General features: G+C 44.4%; 1 protein-coding gene across 1 annotated transcript in view; it reads left to right on the forward strand.

Annotated features, from left to right (window-relative positions):
- WDR27 (WD repeat domain 27) overlaps window positions 1-10,816 on the forward strand; it is a 244,945-nt gene extending 234,129 nt beyond the window's left edge. The window contains exons 25-26 of the mRNA XM_033234186.1: window positions 7,321-7,448; window positions 10,741-10,816. Of these exons, the coding sequence (XP_033090077.1) occupies window positions 7,321-7,448; window positions 10,741-10,801 (189 nt within the window). The 3' untranslated portion in view covers window positions 10,802-10,816. The remainder of the gene's footprint in view (window positions 1-7,320; window positions 7,449-10,740) is intronic.
- The last annotated feature ends 835 nt before the right edge of the window (window positions 10,817-11,651 follow it).

Below are 11,651 nucleotides of genomic sequence, written 5' to 3' on the forward strand. Positions count from 1 at the left end.
GTTCTGCGTGGTGAGCGTGGTCTCTGTCCCAGGACCTTTGTCTCTGTGCACAACATGGCTTCTGGGCCCTCCTCCCACAGTTGATGATCGAACAACTGAGGCAGGGCTCCACAGGCTTCCTGGACACATTCATCAGCGATAAATAGCTGTCCTGGGAATTAAATCTGCATATATTGGACTCCTAAGATCCCAGGACCCCATGGTTGTAGGATCCTAGAAGAGTGAGGATGCTCCCAAGTCAATTCAAGATTCCAGATAACCTCAGCAGCCTGTGATGCCCCACGCGAGGACCCTGGGACCAGCAGGAATGCCCTGATCTAGAGTGGTCTCTTTTACCTGTGAAACCAGGGAGCTGGGGCTTTCATCCCACCCAGAGCTCACCGGCCACCACTCGTCTCTATTTTCACAAGAGATGCAGTGTGCCGTGACCTCACCTTCTATGAAATATCACAGGGTTGACTTCCTGGGATCCTTATTGGAACTTTCACACATTGACCATAAATGTGCATGCATTTTTCTTTTCTTGTTACATTTTTGAGAAGCAAAAATTTAAAATAATTCATTTTTATTTTTCCAATACTTAGTTACCCAAACATTTAAAAATATATTGTTTCCCCTTTGTTAAAATGAAATTTATTTAAAACTAGTTAAAAATAGATAAATAAAGCAGATGTAGGGCAAGAAAGCCAGAGTCTTATTTAATACTCTTAAGTAAATCATTTAAAATTTTGACATATATTGTTTCTGACACATATTGCTATGGTTTTTATATAAATTTTTCCAAAGTAAATCATATTCCAGTTATGTCAAATGTGACTCTAAGAAAAAGAAATATAAAATTATTTTATTTAAATAATAATTGCTGAATAAATGTCAAAGAAGAAAACTCTAATATGTAAAATACTAAATCTATTAGAGACCTTTATCAGGGGAAGACTTAGGACAAAACAAATTTGGCAAAGCCACTGCTAGGAAGAGAGCTGTGTCAGGTTGCAGTACAAGAATAGCGGTATAAGTCCTCTGCCCATGAAGACTTTCTAGGAAGACAGCAGCCAGGAGAGCAGAGAACAAAGCCAGTGGGGCATGGACGGCAGGACTCTGGTGTAACCTCTGGCCTGGGTCAAGGACTTGGCCACTGTGGACTCAAGAGGCTTCCCCTGCCTGGTTCCAATGAGCAGTGCTCTCCATACCACTCAGAGGAGGAGTAGGTGGTGCTGTGAGTGGATGCCTCAGAGATATGCCTTTCTAATGGTGAGATGTATCATGTTTATTTTTTATCTCTACTTTTCTATCCATAATGAGATGTTCCGAAGTAGTGAACAATGTGTTGTAACGTAAAACTGGTTGGTTGCTCTGCCTTCATCAAAAGGTAGTAATAAACATAACATATTTATGTAGAGCTTTTTAGTTTTCACTTGATTCCACTTCATCATCTCATTTTTCTAATAGACCTGTGTGTTTGACAGGCATTGTTGTTATTCTTAGCCTCACTTTCCAAATACTTGTCAAGAGCTGTGCCACAGAGAGAAGCCATGACATTCTGTGTTGGAAAATCCATTTAAAGGCATACTTTTCCCATGCAAAATCTGTTGACTTGATCAGGCTGAGAGGCCCTGGCCTTTTCCAAGGTCTGTGTGACGAGGACTGAGCCAGGCTTTCCAGCTGCACCTCACACAGGACAGTGCAGCCATGGTGGCCAGGAGGGCTTAGCTACAGGCCAAGGAACTCACGTCTCGAGGAAAGTACAGGTTCAGACACTAGGCTGGGTCGCCTGGTACCAGAACTCACAGTCTTCGCTCACCTGTGCCCCAGGACAGCTTTCTGTGGTCTGTGGTGGTCCTACTTCACCGAGTGGATGCAGGCTGGTGAGAAGCCCACGGCTGCGCACACACCTGTGGACAGGCGCTGTCCACCTGTGGCCCTGGCAGCCCAGCAAGGAATGTGCAGGGGAGGAAGGATGAGCCCCGGCTCTGTCTAGCCTGCTGTCTCCGTAACTACAGCCTGTGAAGATTCCTTCTGATGCTTGCGTGATAAGATGATTCATATCATGTGGCACATGTCATGGGGCTTGCACAACTTTGGCAAGTCCATGTTCTTTAGACAACAAAGCAAGAATGTGATCGTGGTCCCAAGTCTGGCCACCGAGGGGGTGGTCTGAACATGCTGGAATAAACAATTTCTGTTCGTTTTTGACATTCTGTTTAAAGGCATTCTTTGCAGATGTGGGAGCTCATTCTTTTTCCTTAGCTTAAAGAAAACTGTGTGTATTTCAGACTTATTGTAGGAGGACGCCTGGGTGTTTCCAGAGTAAAGGTGCTGTTATCACTATTTAGCAAATGATTGGCTGCTTAATGGAGAAAAAGATAACCTGTGTGAGTCATGTACCCACCTGCAGGTCAAGCAGCCTGGAGGAACCAGGTACCCGCACCCACTCACCGTTTGACAGGACCACCAAGAAATCTTTCTCAGATATCTAGCAGATATCTCTGTGGTGATAAGACTAGACTGAGCCATACACAATGACCAACATGCAAATGGTTTTGAATGGCAATTTCATATGGCTCACACAAATATGTTTTTCCAAAAAGGGGGCAGAATATAAAATCCTGCCCGCTCTTTTATTTTTTTTCTCTCATTTCTTTTCTCCTTTCTGACAAAAATGTATTAGTGCCAACTTTGATTCAAGTCATCATTAGGAATAATGTAATCAATTTCTTTTTTTCTGTATATTCCTAACTTAATTTTATTCTTACTGTTATTGTAGCATTAACATACTCTCAGAACACACTGCAGCTGCCAACCCAAAAGAGATGGTTCATAAAAGTGTCGTGCACCACGGAGAGCTAATCCAAATTTTATTTTTTGCCTGAGATAGTTCTTCAGTGGACAGCCGACAGTTAATGTTGGTTATCTGCTTTGTGTTTAGGTTATAAGTCCCTTGGGGTGTGAAATTACCTTAAGCTATGAAATTATCTTACATTTAATGAGCCCAAATTCTTATTAATCTGTGTCATATTCAGTAATTTATTTGGACTTTTCAACAGAGAATTTAAGAAATGATATAATTTAATGCCTATTTTTGTCACATGAGAGGCCAAAGATTCCAGAAGGTTAAAAATTTAATTTAAATGAAGTTAACATGGAAGATAAATGAAACAAGCTTGACTAGGCAGTAGAAATTAGGTTGTCTGCAATTTTGAAGTTGAAGAGAAAACTGAACTGTCACTAACATGAGGACTTCAAAAGGAATAGTGGGGCAACCCAGGAGAGAAAGCGTGGGACTCCCAGAGATGGAGGCCGAGGCAATGTGTCCCATCATGTGAGTGGCAGGCTTGGACGTGGATCCCCTCCATATAGCAACAGCATGAACCAGCCCTAGACTTACTCTTTTTTTTTTTTTTTTTCTAACAGATGCCCTGGACATTCTGAAGTTGCATTAATAGCAAGTTTATATTCCTAATATAAATACATCTTCTCTGAGTCTTGGAAAATTGGATCAACTTAACTGTCTCCACATGTGTGCTCTGGGGAGCCCAGTACTCACTGAACCCCAGTTACAAAATCTACAGGAACTCTTTGTCCAGATCACTATCCATCCAGCTTGCCATGTTCCGGAGGAAGATGTTTTGTTTCATAGTTTGTGCTATAGCCATGAGAACAATTAGCTTGTGTCCTATTTCTTCTTTCTTTTTGAAGCAAGTGTGCTGGGTACTGTTCACGCTGATCAGCCCTAGGCCTTGGGGGCCATACCCTTGCAGCCACTCTGAGGCCAGCGCCAAGCGTTGTGACTGGGAGACCAGGGAGGCTGGGGAGGGAGGCCGGGAAGGCTGACTGCACTGCAGCTGAGGTCACAGCTGCTTGTGGAGAAAAGCTTCAAGTTGACATCACTGTGAGCTAAAACCGTAGCTACCCTCTGGATAACAAAGCAAGCTATTGGCAGGAAGAAAGGGAAAATTACAAAAATTAAACAAGGCAAGCATGAATGCCATATTGCCTTTTCTCTCTGAAATGCAAGATTTGGCAAAGCCAATTTCCACATTCGACCGTGGCGTCTCAGGCTTCTGTGCCATCCCCTTGGGACATGGCACTGATCCTGGCTCTCCCCTCTCCAGCCCTGGCTTTGCCCACTTTGCCCCTCCTGGGCTCCGTCATGCCCTCCTCCTGCAGCCGCCATGCCTGTCCTCAACTCAGCTCCTCTCTGACGCCACGCACAGCTCCTCTCTGACCCCACGCACAGCTCCTCTTTGACCCCACGCACAGCTCCTCTTTGACCCCACGTCCAGGGCTGCGTCCCGCCTCAGCTGCCGCCATTGCTGCCGTTTGTTCACAGGGTGATCACAGAAACACTCAAAGCCTTCTGTTGCATACAAAGGACCGCGTGTCTGTAATCTACAGCCGTTACCAGTCACCAAGAAAACACGAACGTTTCCACTAAACACCGCAAACGTTGCTTTCAAGCGTGGAGAGCCCCGCGCCAGAGGCTGTGGGAGGAGTGAGGAGGCTGGGCTGGTTCCAGCCGCAATGAGTAAGGCGTGGGTGACTCCGAGCATTGCAGAGGCATGACGAAACGAAAACAAAACCTGCCTAAGTGGAGTCTTACTGACTTATCTTCCACTGAGAAATAAATAAAATAATGTTTTTCTTTCAAAGATGTGGAACAAATCCATGCAGTTTGCTGTGGTTGTTTTAAAAGAAACTAGAATTTTAAAAATATTTTGGAATAGCTAAGTTAACCATCTTGTCTCCATAAAGGGAAAAAAATATTTTGCTCTTCAAAAGACAGCATTAGGAAACAATAAGTAGACCACAGAGTGGGGGAAAATATTTACAATATTAGCCAAAAGACGTGTCAAGGTAATATTTAAAAAACTACAATTTATAATAAAAAGCAATCAAAAAATGAGCAAAATATTTGACTAGGCACTTAAAGAAGACACATATATAACAATATGAAAGAAAAAATTTCTCAGTATTATTTATCATTAAGAAAATGCAAATTAAAACCAAAACGAGATGTCTCTACACTTTCACTAGATAACTTAAACATATTGACAATACCAAACGTTGGCAAGCATGTGGTTCGGTGGAAACTTTTAAATTCTGCTGACAGAGTGTAAAATGGTATAGTTTGGAAATATATTTGGGAGTTTCTCATGTATCTCATATGTCTAAGCAATTCGACTTCTAGGTACTTATCTATGAGAAATGAATATACATGTCCACAAACACCTTTGTAAACCAAAAAGTATCTGAGACAGTCTCAATAAATTTAGAAAGTTTATTTTACTAAGATTGAGGACACGCCGTGACACAGCCTCCGCAGGTCCTGACGATGGTGGTCAGGGAACAACTTGGTTTTATACATTTTAGGGAGACATGAGACATCAGTTATTACATGTATGATGTACATTGGTTCTATCCAGAAAGACGGGACAAGTCAATGCAGGGAGGGGGCTTCCAGATGATAAGTAGATAAGAGACAAATGGCTGCATTCTTTTAAGTTTCTGATTTGCCTTTCTCTGACTGCACAATTTACCGGAATAGTCACATATGCCTTAGTCTGGCTGAGTGAAGCAACAGGGTGGAGGAAGCAATCAGATGCGCGTTTGTCTCATGCGAGCAGAGGGATGACTTGAGTTCTGCCTGTCCTTGTTCTACAGGAATTTCCTTGTGAGCAAATTGTGAGGGAGGAACAGCATTTTTATCTTTGTAGCTATCTTATTTAGGAATAGAATGGGAGGCAGCTCCCAGCTTGACTTTTCGTTTGGTTTAGTGTTTGCCTTATTTTCCTTTCATACCTAGTATGAGACTGTTCATAGAAGCTTCATTCACATCAGGCAGAAGCACTCATCTGGTGTCTATCCACTGTGGATAGACGGTGGTCTTCCGTGCGGTCGAATTTTCCTCAGCAACACCAAGGAGCAAACCGCTGATCCTAGCAGAGACATGCTGGATCTCCGGACCGCTATGCTGAGTGGAAGACACCAGATGGAAAAGGGTGCCTGCTCTGTGACCCAGAGTCTGTGAAGTCTCTAGACTCACTCAAACCACCTCTGACTAGAGAAGCCAGACCCGAGCGTACTCCAGGGCCTGCCTGGACAGGGCAGAGACGCCCGGTGGGGTCATGGGTGAGCTTTCTCATCCCGGGGGCTCCCTGAGTACGTGCCACTGTATGTGAATGATATCTCAATACATTTCCCTTAAACAGGGAGAGACACAGCTTGTCTGCACATTTCCAGCAATGGTGGTTGGGTGACGACCGTGACAGGCAGCTAAACTGCAAACTGTGGCCTCACTCCTGTGCAATTCCATTCATTTACTCATTCAACAATATCTTTTGAGCAGCCACTGAGTTCCAGGCTCTGTCTGGCACCTGGGAAGCAGCAGTGAACAAAGGAATGAGACCCGGAGCTGGCATTCCTGTGAGCCTGCAGAGGCGGCTTCCTCCAGGGCTCCCTGCTGCCTGGGGCTGCAGCCTTCTCTCTCCAGGGGACCTGGCAGCTGTCAGGCTCCTTCATGCAGAGCAGAGCGGTGCCCATGACGCTGTTCCTCCCCAGTCTTCATAATGACGTTGTAGTTTCCTTAAAGGCCTAGACTCAGAGGCGGGAAGGGGTCAGAGGCCATAGCTCCTATTTCATTGGTATAATTGCAAAAGAATAGATTTTGGTGAGTGTGACTTCTGGAAGAAAGGTAATAAAATATATTTATACAAAGAAAACTTTAAAATATTGAGTAATTATTCACCCCAAATATTCAAGCACCATATTAAGCTTCTTAAATTATGGTGTTGGCTTCTTTCTCGCTCTGTTGCTCAAATATCGTGGTATTTTAGTGTGCATGGGCTTTCCCTTCTGTATTTCTCGTCAGAAGGCTTAGTTAATTTCCATGATGTTTATGAACATAGGCTTTGGTGTGACTGTGTTCCAAGCATTTGGCAATGCCTTCCTAGGTCGGGATGCTCACCTTCCACCACATGTTCCCTGGGACCTTGCTCCTCCTGCCGGATTTGAAAACTGGCCTGCATCCCTTTCCCTATCCTTCTTTCTCATAGCTTCTGCCTTTGACGCTAAGGGGGCGACCAAATGACCTCCAGGCAAGAGATGGTGGGGCTGGGGTGGGCAAGTGAAAGGACTGCAGTCCCAGTGCCCACACGGCTGCTCAAGCCTCAGGATGAGCCCGCAGAGTCAGCATGCTAAGGCCCTCTGCTTGCCTAGGGCTGACGTGTTCACCTTCCCACATTGGAGGCCATGCGATCCTGTCTGCTGCACTGTGTGAAAGGAAAGCACCACTCATTGCACAATTTTCCTTTGTCTCCATAGATTCAAACTTTGTGGTATTTCTTGGGAATTCCCTGGAGTTTGTACAAAATCTTTGCATATATCATCCTTTACCTGAGGCGAAAACATTTGAAATCAACTATTTCAAGGACTGGGAATAGAGAAGAGAGGTGAGTGAGTGACTCTTACTCATTGGAAAGTTCATGCCATTCAGAATGTAGTAATCTATGTAGGAGATATAAATCTGAATATGTGCTCTGTAGGCTACAATCTATATGGCAGAGTTTTCATCCCAGACATCCATTGCTCATATTGCCAAAAAACCAAGACTGGAGAGAAACTGTCAGCCTTTGAAACAATACACATTGTAGGCAAGTTTTTTGACTAAACATAGAAAATATGATATATGTTTTAGTTCTTATATGCAAGCTAGTGGTAATTTTTGGTTTGGACTGTGATATGATAAGGAAACAGAAAGGGTGGAAGAGATTTTGAAGGGGGAGTTAGAGCCTGCATGAACTCTTGCCGTGATAATGCTGATGATTTTGCACAGGGGCGAGCCGGGCTCTGCTCTGGACGTGGGTTAGAGTCCTGCAGGTGTCTCCTCGCTGCAGGACAAGTGCCCACTTGGATCGGTTCTGCTTATGGCAGAGGACAAAAGTGCAGGACGCCAGCAAACTGCAAGCCTGTCTGTAGGCGCTCCCAGTGTCTGTTGTAGTCCAGAGTAAGCCACACGGCCACACCCAGATCGGTGAATGGGGTGAAGAGGAATGTTTACCTCTTCTCACCATGGGCACAACCAAGTCACTTGGCAAAGGGCTCGGAACACAGGTGCAAGGAAGCGTAGATTAGAGCAGCAGTGCAGCTGCCACGGGCTTCTGACAGCTGTTTCAGGCTTCTGTGTATTGCGGCACTCAGCTGAGTACAGGAGTGTGTGCCTTGCACATCGCAGTCCTTCTCTTTATGCACCTCAACTGTATCTGCACACCAGTAAAATATATATATATTTGTGTGTATATTTTTATATATATGTGTGTGTGTATATATATATATATATATAAATGAAGAAAAAATCAACAACAGCAGCAACAGCAGAGAACCCCCTGTCCCAAATGGTGGTAATAAGAAAAAAGGAAAAAAAAGTCCTAAACACTTCTATGAATGATAAAAGAAATGATCCCACCAATTGCCCGGTAGAAACACATGTAAAATATGGCCAGGCACGGTGGCTCATGCCTGTAATCCCAGTGCTTTGGGAGGCTGAGGCAGGTGGATCACCTGAGGTCGGGAGTTCGAGAAAATACATGTAAAATATTAGTATATTATAAAATCTTATGCACTTCAACATTATTAATAGTATAACAAAATAGCATTCTTGTATTGAGAGATGTTTGACCTAGGGAAATATTCAAGAGTAGATTTAGTATAAATTCTAAAGTACTAATAGAGTTTTACTTAGGAACCCCTTACTGTTGTATCATTTTTGGTGAGGGAAATAAGTATAAAATCCAACTCATTGACTTCCCAACTCTGACCCAGAAATTGATTTTAAAAGTTTTTATTTACCTGTAATCCCAGCACTCTGGGAGGCCAAGGCAGGTGGATCATGAGGTCAGGAGATCGAGACCATCCTGGCTAATGCAGTGAAACCCCATCTCTACTAAAACTACAAAAAAATTAGCTGGGTGTGGTGGCGGGCGCCTGTAGTCCCAGCTACTCGGGGAGGCTGAGGCAGGAGAATGACATGAACCCAGGAGGTGGAGCTTGCAGTGAGCTGAGATCGTGCCACCGCACTCCAGCCTGGGCGACAGAGTGAGACTCCGTTTCAAAAAAAGAAAAAGTTTTTCTTGCAGATGAATTATTCTCTATATAGACATTAGTGATTGTTAATAGCCCCAGTTAGAATCCCCGAAGAGACATTCTTGGAAGAACATAATTTGTCCTGAAGAAAGTATCAAAACAAAGAGCTCGAGTAAATATCCAAAGTAGTACTTAAATACTTGAGACAAATGAGATTGATGGAAACCCTGCCCATGTTGGTCCACCCGGCCTGTGGATGAAGTCAGAGGAGGTGTGATGGCCTCCACTTGAGAACTTGTTCTGAAAATCCCTAGACTCCATTTGCACAGTAGTAATCACAGAGTCTCCTTATGTAAAAACAGAACAACACAGAATTACTTGTAAATCGGACTTCCACGCTCAACAATGGGTTGTTGAAATCCAAGCCATTATTACTCTGTCCAGTTTTAGCTTCAAGAGAAGAAATGGAATCTGAAGACCACTCAGAGATTTCCCACTAAAATGCCTGATGACCCCAGGAAGTTTTATCAAACATTTAAAAAAAATTGAAGAAAAACTTTTTATAAAAGATTTGTTTAGGATAGTATTTTCTTCAAAAATCTGCTTTCTTCACTGACATATTTAAATTGCGTATAATTGAAATATACTAACATAAAAACACAGCTCATAAGTGTGAAGCAAAAATTCAACTTTGGAAAAGTGTTGTTAAATTTGGTTTTACAGTCATGTGCAGTTAGTGCTATAATTTGAATCCTAAAGAAAAAAAATAGTACAGAAACATCTGCATCTTCTTAAGGAAACATTTTATTGTGACTTTGAAATACTTGATTTTTAAGAGTGTCATTAGATTGGAAATCCTTTTGCATTATCATAAGAAATTTCAACTACATTTTTCAATGAGAGAAAATTTAAAAAAAAGATTTATAGAATGATCACATGCTTCTCAGCCCATTTTAAAAAGATCAACTTTTCCACTTTTTGTTTAATGGCCAGACAGGACATTCAGTCAACCAGGAGAAGTGGCTGCTTGTAAATCACTTAAGCGTGAAAGCAGGACTGTTGTGTAACCTAGTGGTTATCACAGTGACTCCTTAAATTCCGAGTCAGGAAATTCTCTTAGCCAATTTACTCATAAAGTTTGGTGTAAAAGAGTTGTTTGCAAGAACAACCTAAAATTTTCATTTAAAGTTTGAGTAGAACTTTGCTGGAAGTATTGTTCAAACTCAACCTTTTAAGACCTTTCCTCCTGCTTTGTGTTTTACTTTTCTTTCATGATTACATCATATAAGAAAAAAGGAGGCATTTTCTCCCTTCTGCCCCCTGCAGATGCTCCCAAATCCTGTGGTTTGCCCCGGTGTGCCACAGACTTTTCTGTTTCTGTGTGTGCCATGGTGAGGAAATGTTGAGAAGTCCTGGACCCCACCACAGAAGCCAGACCTCACCTTGTGCCAGCCCCTGCCCACCTTCCCAGCACCCTGGTCCCCCCACGGGCTTCCAGACTCCTTTAACTCAGGACTGGCTTCCCAGAAGTCCCCCTGCCCTGTCATGTGAAATCTGTCCCCCACCCTGCCTCTGACCTGGGTGATCAGGTGCCTGTCACATGCCACCCTCAACAGGCTCTCTGAAGACAAACCTGTGGGTCATGATTTCCCACTCCCCCAGCTCCTGCTGCAGGCAGCTCAGCACCAGGTCAGCTACTCTGTGCCGAACTGAAGGGAGCTGAGTGCGGGCCCCTTCCATCTGGGCCGGAGCTCAGGTCGTCCTGCCTCAGGTACAAGAAGTTACCAGTTCTTTGGTCTTCAGACTCCGTTTCACTGGGTAAGTGACAGAGCCCTTTCTTTAAGTGTCACACCTCATTGAGGAGCCCATGTGAACACGAATCACGGGCTGGGGCAGCCAGCTCTGTTGCAGAGGGAGGGAGGCCTCCAGGGTCCTGCCTCCCCCCACCCCACCCAGCCCAACCTGCAAAGACTCGGTCAGGGCTCAGGCATCCAGGCGTCACCGGCTATTGCTGGATTCCATGAGAAGCCCCGGGAGCTGGGAGCACCGCCTCAGTCTGCAGCTGCAGGCAGGGATGTCACTGCCAGACCTCCTCTGTGATGGGAGGGACTGCAGAGCGCAGGTGCAGTGCTGGCGGTTGAAGCAGGGCGGGTCCAGAGGAGCTCTCAGGTGCATTTCATGGTTCCCTTCACCCCTGGACTTTCAGAAGGGACTGACTGGAACACTCCATGGCAATGGCTAATCTTGTTTTTAAATTTTCATTTGTAATAATAGCTAATGTTCAGAGTGCTTGCTGGGTAACGGCCACTGTCTACACATTAACTCATGCCGTTTTCCTAACACCACCACAATGTAGGGCCTACAATTAATCCCGTTTTACAGCTGGGAAAACAGGGGCAGAGGGTGGCATTTATGGCCTGGTTGCTAGTGGTGGAAGTGGGAATTACACCGGAGACCCTACGCCTCCACGGTCCAGGCTCATGATCACCACCTGAGGTGGAGACCCCAGGAGGTCTCCTCTGGGCATTTATCAGGGATTTTCCAGCAGCACAGAGGACTCCCCGTAGTCTCAG

The sequence above is a fragment of the Trachypithecus francoisi genome, unplaced genomic scaffold (assembly GCF_009764315.1).
Source record: "Trachypithecus francoisi isolate TF-2019V2 unplaced genomic scaffold, Tfra_2.0 Lachesis_group15, whole genome shotgun sequence".
NCBI lineage: Eukaryota > Metazoa > Chordata > Mammalia > Primates > Cercopithecidae > Trachypithecus > Trachypithecus francoisi.